The following is a 15,171-nucleotide window of genomic DNA, read 5'->3' on the forward strand; positions in this document are numbered from 1 at the left end:
TTCAGTGATTGTAGTTGGTTCATGTCTGTCATAGGTGTTTTTCGTGGATTGTTGTAAATTAGGCTCGTTTGAATTGTTTATTATTTTTTATGTTGGGGCCTTTTATACTGACTATACCGTATGGGTTTTTCTCATAATTATTATAATACATGTAATCATTATAATTGCTTACATCCATGTCATTTGTCTCTGATGAATTGTCTCATTGGCAATCATACCTTGTCTTTTTTATTTTTATATAATTATTTCTTTTCATGCTTACAAAAGTCTCCATATACCTCTAACAGGTTGTTATTTGTTGTTGGGTTACTACTGCATGAGTTTTACTGCTACATTTATCCTTTATTCATGCATTGCGCACAAAATGAAATAGTTTATCAATTTTTATAACATTTTTCTTTTATATCATTTTAGGAAGATTATATTGCTGAATTACAAGACAAAGTAAAAAGATTAAAGGCCAAATATTTGAAGAATCAGGTCAGTATATTACAATGCTATCAATATATTTTACACTAAACCTCTTTATAATTTTGATAAAGATAAGAAATATTATCTTAATTTGAAAATCACTTTAGCTCCAAAAATCTTTCAAATCTTAAAATCAACATTTTGATATGTAATAAATGGGATGGTAATATATTAATACAAATTATAAAGCATTTTGAAGGTTTTCAGCGGAAAGTTAGAATATTAATTAAACCATTTATGAACATGTAGACTCCTTTAAATTTATAAATATTAAGTATTTTAGCATATATGTTCCAAAAGTATAAAATGGGATTCATTATATATCAAATAAACATATTTTGAATGCTGTTCCGGAGCACCTGAGATCACCCTGGTTTTTTTGTGGGGTTCATGCTGCTCAGTCTTTAGTTTTCTATGTTGTGTTTTGTGAACTGTTTCTCTTTTCGTCGTTTTTCTTTTTTTGCCATGGCATTGTCTATTTGTTTTCGACTTATGAGTTCAAATATCCTTTTGGTATCTTTCGCCTCTCTTGTATGTAACGAAAACTATGTTTTTTATTTCATTTAAATTGATCTTCATTATTAGGAGGCACAAGAGGAAGAGGAGATAGATGATGAACACAGGTTGATTAGAAGACTAAGGGGAGAGCTTGAGGTTTGTATATATATATAGCTTGTACAATGTTATTCAGAAGAAGGTTCATGAATTGTAAGGGAGCTTACACTTTATAAGTGAACTGAGCATTTTAGTACTTTACAACTATTTGATTTATATCTCATTAACTTAAGCTAAAAATTACAAACCATTTTTAATCTCCATGTATATTGGATATATTTTGAAGGATCTAATGGTCAATTTGTATACAATTTTGAAATTTGTGCAGTTGAAAAGTTATGTCTAAGACAAAAATTGAATATTAAGAGTACCAAACTTTAGGTTACTACCTTAACTTCACTATGACTTTTACCAGACATTTCCCATTCTAAAATTATATTTTCCAGTGTTAAAGCAATGGTTGCTCATCTTTATACTCATTTTGATACAAGTTGTCTTTTCTATTACAATTTTTTAAAGGGCTATGCAAAATGCAAAACTGATAGCTTTTGAAATTAAAATTACAAAATATAAAAAAAATAAAATTATTATTTCTTTCAAATGCATAAAACTTCTGTTCATTTTTTGCTACCCTAAAATAACTTGATTGAGAAGTCTTTAAGTCATGTTACTTATAGGAAAGAAGAGATGAGCTGGAAGGTTTAGATCTAGCAATAGAAAGACAGAAAAAGAATTTGAAAGATTTACGGAAGGAGGAGAAGAATCTAAATCATGAGAGACAGTCAGCAAGGGAAGAACTGGAATTTATGAGTAAAGAAAATTCCAGGTTAAGAAAAAGGTGTTGTTAATTATGATAGTTTATAATTTCACATGAAACAAAAGTTTACTATACATTGATGTAAGTGTTTGTACATAACCTCTTTGAAAGAATTAAAATTGATATTTTAAAGATTTATAGGTTATTTATAGGTTCTAAAAATGAAAGAAGAGTTTGATGAGATTTGAGCTGAGAAATGTCTCAAGTTTGAAAAACCATTTATTTGTTTATCATTATTTACCAAGGCAACGTCAGTGTTAGCCTATGATGTCATTGGCATTCTCACTCTACTCGACTGAGAAAAACACATCTCAGTCAAGTGAATTGTTTTTATTAATGTAAGTCAAACTTACCTATCTTTCTATCAAAATCAAAATTGATAAGCATTTGTCATGCAATATAAAAAAAAAATAGATTAAAATAAAATAAAATAGATAAAAAAAATAGCAACCTAACAACACAAACAACCAAAATATAGCTGACTATACCGTATGGGTTTTTCTCATTGCTGAAGGCTGTGCGGTGACCTATAATTGCTTTTTATCTTCCTCATTTGAATTCTGATGGATATTTATCTCATTAGCAATTATACCACATCTCCTTATGTTATATTAAACAGACATGTAGAGTTCAACATACAGTCGTCAGCAATATATCAAAGATAAACAATCAAAACCAAATTCTAATAAGAGAAAAAGTAAGAATATGAGAAAAGATAACCAACAGCCAATCCTATCTATGCAGCTTATAAATTTGATAAAACTGTTATTATTGAAATTACACATTGATTATAGTAATTATCTAATTAAAATTATTGAAATCACACCATTAATTATAGTAATTAACTAATAGAAAATAAATTTCTCTGTGAACTTGAAGTCATTATAACAATGTGCATTTTTTGGGCTTTATATAATTCATTAAATTACAAAATTTAATATTGGAATAACTCCAAATTTATGAATTAGTTTGTGATGTATCACTGATTGTTTCTTTTGAAACATATATTCTGCTAAAACCCTGAAATATGTAGTTACATATTTCTTCTTCTTTTTTTAGACGACCTAAAATTTTAGTGGATGATGATTCCTCAGACGATTCTTTAGGTGAAGGTCTAAAAACCAGCCGTAGAAATTACCTCAAAGATGAGATCAATGCTCTTGAAAGGACATTGGGTAAACGGCGAGGCCAATTAAAAAATGCTGACAAGCTCCTGAAAGTATGTAACACTGATCTAATGGATGCACGGGAACAGGTAACTATATTGATTTATCAATATGAAGAAAACTTAAGGACTAAATTTTCTATATCTGACTGGGGCATGCAGTGTTTACAACTTTTTTCCAAAAAATCAAGTCAAATTTTTGTGGATAAGTTTAAAAACTGAAAAAAGAAGTCAGAGAAATAAAGAATAACAACTAAAAATGCTCAATCAATCTTACTCTTGCAATGAATTAGAAGTGGTATAGATCCCTCCTTTTGCATGCCCAGTAACTTGAAATGAATTGGATGATATTTACTGAGTAATCTCCCCTTATTATTTGATTTATAGTTCCTTCAATACAACCTATGAGATCAAGAAATGAACAAAATATACTTTCTACAGAATTGAGTACTGTGGAGAATATTCTTGGGGTACACATGTACCAATTTTCGTGTATTATTGATATAGGTAAAGCATGAATTTAAATGTTTAACAAAGTACAAATTTTCTATAAATTTATGCCTACTTTGGCAAAACCAGGAAATCAAATATCCAAGAAAATACAATTGTTTCTCAATCCACGAGTATTGGAACCCATGAAAATAAATGAATCAGTTTTATGAATTTAACTAGATTTAAACATATGTTTTCTTAAATAATAGGTCACTGCTTGCTTTCTAGGTTTGGACTTGGTTTCATGTTGGAATAAACTTAGCAGATATTGTTAAAATTTAAAATTTATTTCTTGAATTATTTGTAATTATAATGAAAAGAGTAACTCTAGAATTCTTAACTTGTAGGCAAAAGATACAGTGAACAAGTTCGATACGGCTGCTTCTGGTCTTGAAACAACAGCAAAAGAGAAAGACGAGTTAGAAAGACGAGCCAATCTAGCAGCTCTAGATTTAATTAAGACTCAGGAACAACTTGGTGGGATTAGATCAGAACTCAGAGATATTGAAAGAAAACGTAACAAACAGGATAGATTGTTACGGGATGTTAATCAGGTATGGTTCATTGATTTATTTTTCTGTACTGTGCCTTCGGAATTTCTTGAAATGTAATGTAGCATTCTATAAAGTTAAGGAAATACCGGTAGCATTTGAATTGAAATTTATAACAATCTTTAATTTAAATGACAATTTTATTATACCCCACGCAACGAGTTGCGGAGGGTATAATGTTTTTGACCTTTCTGTCCCTCTGTCCATCTGTCCGTCCGTCAGTCCTGTTTCTTGTCATTGCAACTCCTGTCAAACCACACAACAGAATTTCATGAAACCTTTTCAGATAATAAGGACATACTACGTAGATATGCATATCGACAGGAAATTACGAATCAATTTTTTTCCAAGAGTTACGCCCCTTTGAACTTATTTGCCCAATATACTACTGCAACCTTTTGTCATCGCAAGTTCTCTCAAACCACACAACAGAATTTCATGAAACCTTTTCAGATAACAAGGACATACTACGTAGATATGCATATCGACAGGAAATTACGATTCAATTTTTTTTCCAGGAGTTACGCCCCTTTGAACTTATTTGCCCAATATACTACTGCAACCTTTTGTCATCGCATCTCCTCTCAAACCGCACAACAGAATGTCATGAAACTGTGTAGATAATAAGGACATACTATGTAGATGTGCATATTGACAGGAAATTATGATTCGATTTTTTTTTCTGATACAATTTTTTTTTCTTACACTTATTTTATTTCTCCAATGACAATGTGGGGACGTGGGGTATGTCAGCGCGCTCACTAAGGTTCTTTCATTGCTAATATCTTGTATTTGTAAAAAAAACTGTAAATTCCCCCATTTCAACATAGGATAGATGATTTAGATTGAAATATATTTTATGTTCAGTAGGAGAAACTTTCAACCATGTTCAGAATGAGTGTTTGTTTTTGAAATGAATTTGAACCCTTCTTTGTACAAGATTTTAGAAGCTGAGCTTGATTTTAACAAATCAGCTCACAAAGGTATTTGCAAGAATACTTACTAGGCGATATATGATAATTTGTATGTTACTGCTCCATTTTTAAGGACAATTTTTAGAATCATATAGTTTTTGTCTTGCCTTGAAGGAGTAAAAAAGCGAGACATAGGTATGCTGTTTCCGCCGGCGGCAGCAGCATCAACAATGTATTAGTTTGTGATTAGGTCTAGTTTATGGTGAACCACAAGTGGTAGGTCAATGATATTTGGTATGCAGTTGTATTAGCATTGGCATATCTTGTTTCCATGGAGATTATTTGGCCTTGCCCCCTCAGTCATGGTCTATTGACTTTGAACCTTTTACTTAGTTTAAATGTATTAGTTTGTGATAAGGTCAGTTTATGGGGAACCACTAGTGGTAGGTCAATGATATTTGGTATGCAGTTGTATAAGCATTGGCAGATCTCATATCCATGGAGATTTTTTGGCTCCGCTTCCTTAGTCATGGTCTATTGACTTTGAAAATTTTGCCTAGTTTATGTGTATTAGTTTGTGATTAGTTCAGCTCAAGGGGAACCATTAGTGGTAGGCCAATGTTAATTGGTATTCAGTTGTATTAGCATAGGCACATCTCATTTCCATGGAGATTATTTGGCCTTGCTTCCTCAGTCATGGTCTATTGACTTTGAAACTTTTGCTTAGTTTACATGTATTAGTTTGTGATTAGATCAGTTTAAGATGAACTGCTAATGTAAAGTCAATGATATTTGGTATGCAATTTATTGGCATTTGCAAGTATTGTTCCATGGAGATTATATAGCCCCACCCCCTCATCATGGTTCATTGCTTTGACTTTGAAAATTTCACATAGTTTACAAGTTAATGTTTGTGTTTAGGTTTGCTTTAAAGGGAACAACTTATAATATAAGAAATCAATGTTATTTGGTATGCAGTTGTATTAGCATTGGCACATGTCATTTCAATGGAGATTGTTTAGTCATGTACCTTCAGTCTAGGTTCATTGACTTTGAATGTTTGCATAACTTACATGTTAAAGTATTGCTATTTTAATTTCAACATTTGCATAATCAGAATTACAAAAAGGCGAGACATATCTCTGTGATAACAGTTTATTATTTAACCAGACTTATTAAAATATATAATGTATTTTAGGTTATAAATAAAAGAGATGGGGAGTACAAGGATGTTGACGGTAGAGTTCGAGCAGCTACAGAAAAGTAAGTTTAATATTCTTATTTAGACTGCAAACAAGTGTCTCAGGTATATAGTGTCACCTATGTCTGCCATCTGACCATCAAACAGTTGTCCACCCTTTTTGTTGGGTTTGCAGATAATAATAGGGTTTTTGTCGAGCCTGCAACTTTTGTCACAGAAATCTCGACATAGGGATAGTGATCCGGCGGCGGCGTTAGCTAACTTCTTAAAAGCTTTATATTTTAGAAGGTGGAAGACCTGGATGCTTCATACTTTGTATATGGATGCCTCATGTTACGAAGTTTCTGTCAGTCACATGTCCAATGTCCTTGACCTCATTTTCATGGTTCTGTGACTACTTGAAAAAAAAGTTAAGATTTTTTGTAATGTTAAATTCTCTCTTATTATAAGTAATAGGATAACTATATTTGGTATGTGCGTACCTTGCAAAGTCCTCATGCCTGTCAGACAGTTTTCACTTGACCTCGACCTCATTTCATGGATCAGTGAACAAGGTTAAGTTTTGGTGGTCAAGTCCATATCTCAGATACTTTAAGCAATAGGTCTCGTATATTCGATGTATGGAAGGACTGTAAGGTGTACATGTCCAACTGGCAGGTGTCATCTGACCTTGACCTCATTTTCATGGTTCAGTGGTTATAGTTAAGATTTTGTGTTTTGGTCTGTTTTTCTTATACTGTATGCAATAGGTCTACTATATTTGGTGTATGGAATGATTGTAAGGTGTACATGTCTAGCTGGCAGGTGTCATCTGACCTTGACCTCATTTTCATGGTTCAGTGGTTTTAGTTAAGTTTTTGTGTTTTGGTCTGTTTTTCTTATACTGTATGCAATAGGTCTACTATATTTGGTGTATGGAATGATTGTAAGGTGTACATGTCTAGCTGGCAGGTGTCATCTGACCTTGACCTCATTTTCATGGTTCAGTGGTCAAAGTTAAGTGTTTGAGTTTTGGTCTTTTTTTCTAATACTGTATGCAATAGGTCTACTATATTTGGTGTATGGAATGATTGTAAGGTGTACATGTCTAGCTGGCAGGTGTCATCTGACCTTGACCTCATTTTCATGGTTCAGTGGTCAAAGTTAAGTGTTTGAGATTGGGTCTTTTTTTCTAATACTGTATGCAATAGGTCAACTATATTTGTTGTATGTAAGAATTGTTAGCTGTACATGCCTGCCTAGCATGGTTCATCTGACCTTGACCTCATTTTCATGGTTCATTGGTCAATGTTTAGTTTACTTGGTTAATGTTAAGTTTATGTGACAGTTGTAATAAAGCTTTATATTTAGGACTATCAACATAATATCAATGATTAGTAAAGAAGGCGAGACATTTCAGCGTGTGCACTCTTGTGTACATTAGTGTAAAATGAAAGCAAACAGATTCAGTTTGAGTTGAATGACGTTTTATGTATAAGGCTGCAGGCATTCCTGTCATAGCTATATGTTTTATTTAACTTACAGTTGTAATATTGCATTTCAATTTAATTTTGTAGTTCTATGAACTTTGGAGATAAAAATAAGTGAGCAAAAATTTAACCTTTTTCCCCTAAAAAATATTGACATAGCAAATGGCAAAATAGAATGTTAAGTTAATATTTTTTTGTAAAAGAGTACTTGCTGTTTAGAAGTAAAAAAGGGGATTTTGGAAAGAGCAAACAATGCTGATGTTTTTTTTCAATATGAATGAAATGTGCAAAAATATTCTCTGATAAAAATCTGACATACAAACGGTGTGAGCAAAATTACTAAGGACTAAAGATTAATTTGATATGGTAAAGATGGATTCTGCTACAATATTTTATTTTGTTTTACAAGATAATTACCTGTAAACTTTATGTTCTATCAAATGATGTAAACTTTATGTTCTATCAAATGATAACTGAGTCTAAAATTAAGTCTTACTGATATTTTAGAATATCAATATTTCTACCATGAATAAATATATGTTATAATTTCATTGTAACTACTGTAAATTCAGAAATTATTGCCTGCACTTATTATTGCAATTTTTGAAGAATGGACACAAATGCGAGATTAATTATTGCGATTTCATGAAATCTGCATACAGATATATGTACCAGATATCAGAATGCGAGTTCTTATTATTGCGATAATCACCAAGTCGCATTATTCGCATGAATAAAAAACCTCGCATTAATTTCTGAATATACAGTACTTTTATTGTCAATTAGCATTATAAATTTGAATTTATTTGAATTTTTTTTCAGTTTAAGGAGATTACATGATGAAATAAATTCAGCAACTCAGAGAGAGAAAGATACGCTTGCAGCACTCCGTGATGCAGAAGATGTCCTCGGCAAACGGCGGTCAGACATACAACGTATGCGAGACCAGGTACGTCGTGCCTTGTCCAATAAATAATGACAATTCTATAACTGTGTAATACAACCTATCAAGCATGGTAATACAATAACACGGACGCTTTCTTTGTTGTTATTATACAATCCATCTCATTAACATATGTTATTTCCATAAAACATTGGAAGGAGTCTTTTCTTCTTCGATTCATAGCAGTAGCTAGCTGCGTCATCACTACAGTATTTGATATTCGCTTTATATAAATCATGTTAGCTTTAATTTTCTAGCTTAGAATCTTTCATCTTCCTCTGGAAATTTACTCCTGTAGAATATCTTCTGTATCTGTCATCGTGCTTTTCAGAATATTATAATTTATATGGAAGCAGATAAGCATTTTTAACTTGAATATTATGCAATAAAAGCATTTATTTTTTGCATCAATTGACAATGGACTAAATCCCTCCTCTCACTTTTTTTTTACAGTTGGCTGTATATGATGACGATTTTTGACTTGGGTGGTAATTAGAACCACCAAACTTTGGTTTGTCCGTGACATTTTGGTTTTATTATCTATATCTGGTGTGCTGGTGTGTGACCACCATAGAATAACCTTTGACCCAAGGTCACATTTTGCTCTTTGACCACATTACTTCATATAACCAATAAAATGCACTACTAATCATGCATTGGGTTCCTTCCATTTCACAATCATCCTGGATTTGTTAAATTAAACATTATTATTTTGCATTTGATCATGGATATCAACATGGTGGTAAAAATTTTTTTGAAATTTTATATTCATATTTGTTAATCATATACATTATATTTCACTTTTCTTAATTTCTTCTTTCAAATTTAAACTGGAACAAAAATGTACCTTAAACTCATGATATGATACATATTTTTTTTAATTCTGAGTTTTGTTATAGTTTAAAAAATTCACAGAAAACAAAAAATAATTTATTGTAAAATCATGTAATTAACAGTTTTGGTTCAATGATTTTGTGTAATGATTTAAAATCAGTGAATGGAACATTCATAGGCACACATTCTTCAGCACAATAATATTGGATTGTGGTTGCAATTTTCATAGCGTTTGTATACCTTTTTTAGCGTTGTAACATATATTACCAGCATTTTGTTGGATTTTAGTGGTCAAAGAGCAAATATTAACACCAAGCACACAGATAAAAACCATTTAAAAATTGTGAAAAATTATAGCATTTGAAATTAATGATGTTTTATGGTGCCATAACATTCTTGTTTTCTTTTATACATCTTTAATAAAAATCATTTCACTGTTGAATGATGTCTGCAAATTTAATATTCATTTTTCATCAATATTGTACATTTGTCAGGAATAAACTTTCATACATTATTTTTTTTACTTGTAATGACCAATTAGGGAATTGGGTTGTAAATGTGCAAATTTCTTTAAGATAATATAAACAAAATGCATGAGACAGCGACAAAGCAGCAAGTTCAAAAAGTATATAATGAAGTCTTTTTGATCTGTCACACAGATATATACTTGAGAAATTTTTAGTTTTTAAGAATTATTCTATCTTTTGCACAGGTTTCCTTAGCTGGTTGGGTTTTTTTTTGGAGGGCAGGGGATACTCACTATTAAGAAATTAATTTTGGATAGCGCATATGGTGCATCTGATGAATTTTTGAATTCCATTTGAAAAATCAAAAAAAAAAAATGTGAAATATTTATTGGTGAAAAAAGGGGAGATAATCTGTTATGAATTAGCATTTAGCCAATGCAGAATTCTAAGTATATACTAATCAAATCTTATAAATATTGTATTAGCAAGCTTTATAGAACTGTCTCATGCAGTTTATTTAACTTAAGATCTCAACAGGATATTAGATATACTCTTTCTTTCTAGAAACACATTGTAAATGAGTGCTTTAATCATTGTTTATAAACAGTATTGTTTTGGATCAGTATTATCATGATTATGATTATGATAGCTTGTAGTCAAATAGTGTAAATGTGTGCACATGTGATATTTTCATCTGTGATAATAAATTTAGATTTACAAGAAAGTTTTGTCTTTATTAATAAATTCAGAAGGCCACACCAATTGATAATTTTTGCTTGTCATAATCTCTTTTGTCTACTGTCAAAAATGAAAATTCAATTCAATTGAAGTTTAGAAATTAACCCAACTCTTCAAAAATAAAAAATATAATACATACATATATATTATTACAAATTGATTGATAGCTGTTCAAATCAAATTTATTTTAATTGCTGGAAATTTTTAAACTATTGTTAGATTTATCTTTAAAAAATGTTCCAATTCAGATGCCTAGCAAAAGCCATTTTCATTTGAACAGGTATCAGTTCGACCATTTGTTAGAAAATATTTATTCCTGAAATCAATATTTGCTTTATCTTGAAAAACTTTCTTGTCATTTCTTTTGCACTTAAAATGAAAACAATAACAAGGGAAGTTCAGGCTGAAACCAATCTAATCGGAATAGAGATCCTATGTCCACGCTTTGCTTACAAGAATCTGACAACGCTTCATGCTACTTTCTATTTTTTAAGACCTTTCAGGATCCTCTGGTTTTGTCATAATTATATACACTTTAAAAATTTGAAAGCTGAAATCTCATTGGTTGATGTAAAAATTTCTAAAACAGAAAGTAAAACAGATTGCTGTCAGATCCTTGTAAGCTAAATGTGGACACAGGATATGTATTTTAAATCAGATTGGGCTAAACAGAAAAGGATTGTCTCCCCTTTCTCAGAAAATTAATGAGAAAACATGTCCATGTGCATGCTTCATTAAGAAAAAAAAAGAATCAAAAGATAAAAAATTTGACTTGGTGTGGCCTAATGTATTTTGTGCATGGATACATATTCTACAGTAGTACAGTGTACAAATATATCAAATGCTTGAGACCTGCAGTTATACTTGAAAGTCCTCATTTTCAAAAAAAATTAAAAAAAAAAATAATCTTGAATATTTAGCTTTACCTAGATGTCCGTGGACTACATTCACAATAGTTATTTAAGTTTCACTTTATGTTTGATAACATGGTTAGATTGACATAAGCAAGACTCACATTATAACATACACACATACATAGAAAAATTATTTAATGGCGAAACATGCAGATCCCTTGCTGGATCAAACTAAAACAAAATTAAATAATTTTTGCCATTGAATGTCAGTATTTCGGAGTAAGAGAAAAGATTGGTAATCTTGAAATCAGAGTAATTTGTCCAGTTGGGATGATATGTTTTTCTGCAGACTGTTAATCTGTGAACTAGCACTGTGAAATCTTACTCAGGATGTCAGTCTATTACAAAGCAGGGTTTATATTTATGCCACAGAAACATACATGAGCGTGTACTTAATTTTGCATTAAACATACTTATACATTTGTCCACCACAGTAGGAAAGCTACTCTTGATTTGCTTTTTTCTGGTGGAAAAAATCCAGCTGTTTAATTTCTCTTCCAATAAAAGTAACCTACATTCAATGTTAGATTTCATAAACAGTTTGAACTGAACATTAACAAGTAAAATGAAATAAACAAAAGTTGCAATTAAAAAATATGTGTTACAACATGTTAAAACCAGACCAAAATTGTTGTCAATCATAGTGTATCATTAATCAGAAAGACAATTCATCAGGAATTCATGGAAACCTATAGCTAGTTTAGAAACGACATATATAACACTAGCCAATATGCAACAGTGACAATTGGATATCAAAAGAGAGACATATCCCTTGCTGATCAAATAAAAAATTTTTACAATGGTTTTTGCTACTGATCCGCTAAACACCCAGAATTTTGAAGTAAGAGAAAAGACTAGTCAGCTTGAAATCAGAATCATGTTTCCACACATGTACATCAAATTAATCTTGAAAAAAAAGTACAAAAGGATATTTAAGATCACATAAAATAGAAGTGGTAACTTTCTTTAGTTTCTGAGAATGAATCATTTTAAATATAGACAAATATATTTCTAGAACATAGCATCTTCCTCAAATGGTCCATCAAGGTTATAGTAGACTCTTATGCCAGCTTCTTCAAAGAATAAATAATTGAAAATAAAATCAACTGATAGATTTTATTTAGATATGTTTGAGATTATTACCATAGCATGATTTTGTGGGGAAAAAAATCTGGATATATGAAGAGTAAATGAATATTAAACTATGAAAAATGTATTTTTTTTTAGATGTATGCTTTTAAAATCTTTTTAACAAATATATATGGGTTGTTTGACTTTAGTTTTTGATGCATTGCCTTCGAAAAAAGTCAAGGAAGATAAAAATATTAAGGAAAAGTAGAAAATATTAAAAGCAAACATTCTTTATAAAGGCTGATGGTCTATCCATGGTACTGCTTCTTCAGCAATAGAACTGGCTAGCAAGAAAACATGTGTTGTAGAAGTTTATACAATAAATAGATAACCATTTAAATGAACAACACAGAATTAAATCAGAAATGTTACAAAGGATATGCATTACAAGAAACAAAATGATTTACCAGACGAAGCACATGACATAAACTTGAACAATCACTTACACTAAGAGAGAATGAAAAGGTCAGATGAAATGAATGCCAACTTCTGTTGAGCATTTAGGGCACAAAAGGCACTTTCAAGAAATCATGGTAATGTGCCTTATGATCCATGTTGATGGAGACTGGTACACTTGCATATTATTCCTCATGTTCAATTTTTGCAGATAAGTTTATCACTTTCCACCAAACCTGTGGCACTTGGTATTAGCATAATATCTTTAAAGGATCAGTTCATTTCATGTCCATCATCTGTTTGTCATCTCATTCCAAGTGAGGCTGTGTAAAAGTGGATTAATTATACCTATCTTACCATGGTCCAGCGAATTTACATTAGAAAAAAAAGTGTTATAAAGAAGTATATAACTTTCTAGATGTGTACTAAAAACATCCATCTTGTGGTGGGGTTGGTGTTGCTCAGTCTTTGGTTTTCTATGTTGTGTTTTGTGTACTGTTGTTTGTCTTATGGTCTTTTTCCTTTTTTGCCATTGCGTTGTCAGTTTGTTTTGGACTTTGGTATCTTTCGCCTCTCTTTTAAAACAAATTATAGATTTAAATTCATCTTTTCTCATAACAGTTTAATGTGAATATTAGTTAATTTCAAATTAACAAATAAAACCCATTTTAATAGGTGAAGAAAAAAATATTTAAAAATTCAACTAAAGAGCTTTATGTTGATGCTCAGAGCAAATTATAGTCACAAGTGATGAAGGATGTGTGAGCTTGCTCTGTAATTTTAAAATTTGCGTCATTCACCATCTAAATTTCCTGAGGTTGAAGACAAATATAGATATATTAAGTTTTCACACAGATATTCATTCATGTATCTGCTTGAAATAGTAATTATAAATAAAAAAAATGGTGGAGGAAGCCAGAGGGCTCGAAGAGAACCACGATTTTCAGCAGGAAATTGACAATCATTGGAGTTGAATGCACCAGCCACATTCGAGGTTCAAACTTGCAATCTCACTGTTGACAGGCTATTGATACAGTAGATGAACTACTTTGACCAATCTGCCACCAAGGACCCTCAACTAACTTCATTGTAGATGGCTAAGAGGTGGATGCATATTGTGTGTAAATGGTACTTTGTTATGCAGAATTGTGTAAGAATGATGTTTTCATTGATGTTGGCCTCTATTCCTCTGGTGAAAGAACTCTTGCATGGAGTAACACCAAATTTAACCATACAGGACATGTAAATTGAAATGCAGTATGTTTAAATCCCCTGCATTTATGTTTGGTAAGATTTATCATGACTTGTTCCATGAAGTAAAGTTACTGGTAAACTTGTACTTATAACTTGATTGTTTTATTTCAGATTGAATCACAAAAGAGAGAATTAGAAAAAGTTGACCAGCTGATGGGTAAAAAAAGAACAGAGTTACACTTACTACAAGACACAGCTGAGAGGAAACAGTCAGAGTTAGCTTCAGTGTTAAGAGAGGCTGACGCAGAAGCAACTGCAAAACAGAGAGAATTAAGGGTCAGTAGGTCAAGAAATTCATTATTGTAGTTTATTTATAGTGGTCCTTTAAATTTTTCTTTGGTTATTTTATCATTAAGATTTTATTGCCATAAAAAGAAGATGATATATTATCAGGTAGAAAAAGAAAATTGTCTATGTGGTTACTGCACAAAGGACAATAATTTAATGAAGAGCTAGAATATAGAGGATATCTTACTAAAGGAATAAAGCTATCAATACTGTTCTTAGTCCCCTACCGATGAAGTCGATGGGGACTTTAGGTTTGCACTCTGTCTATCTGTCTGTCCGTCCATCCGTCTGTCCATCCGTTAGTCTGGCAAATCAGTTTTCCACACTTTTTTTCTTCGTTCTTGAAGATATTGATTTGATATTTGGTATATAGTTTTATCATGACAAGTTAAAGATCAAGTTCAAATTTTGTTTTGGTCTGATGATTTAGTCCAGAGTTATCATGGTCCATATCTAATGTTAGAGTACTACATTTTGTATGTTAAACCATATTTCTGTACAAAGGGAGATAACTCATTTTTTGAAAGACAATCTTTGGTAAATTGTTTGAAGTGTTTGTTATTTTGTATAA

At 31.2% G+C, this 15,171-nt stretch overlaps 1 protein-coding gene across 16 annotated transcripts in view; it reads left to right on the plus strand.

The window, feature by feature from the left end:
- LOC127729609 (centriolin-like) overlaps positions 1–15,171 on the plus strand; it is a 97,389-nt gene that overhangs the window by 59,111 nt on the left and 23,107 nt on the right. For 15 of the 16 annotated variants that reach the window (XM_052237437.1, XM_052237438.1, XM_052237443.1 and 12 more), the window contains 8 exons: positions 415–480; positions 1,057–1,125; positions 1,704–1,864; positions 2,903–3,098; positions 3,848–4,054; positions 6,164–6,228; positions 8,458–8,584; positions 14,424–14,588. In XM_052237437.1, coding sequence (XP_052093397.1) covers positions 415–480; positions 1,057–1,125; positions 1,704–1,864; positions 2,903–3,098; positions 3,848–4,054; positions 6,164–6,228; positions 8,458–8,584; positions 14,424–14,588 — 1,056 coding nt within the window. The remainder of the gene's footprint in view (positions 1–414; positions 481–1,056; positions 1,126–1,703; positions 1,865–2,902; positions 3,099–3,847; positions 4,055–6,163; positions 6,229–8,457; positions 8,585–14,423; positions 14,589–15,171) is intronic. The other variant, XM_052237440.1, reaches the window with a different exon arrangement.

The sequence above is a fragment of the Mytilus californianus genome, unplaced genomic scaffold (assembly GCF_021869535.1).
Source record: "Mytilus californianus isolate M0D057914Y unplaced genomic scaffold, xbMytCali1.0.p SCAF_2, whole genome shotgun sequence".
Classification (NCBI taxonomy): Eukaryota; Metazoa; Mollusca; class Bivalvia; order Mytilida; family Mytilidae; genus Mytilus; species Mytilus californianus.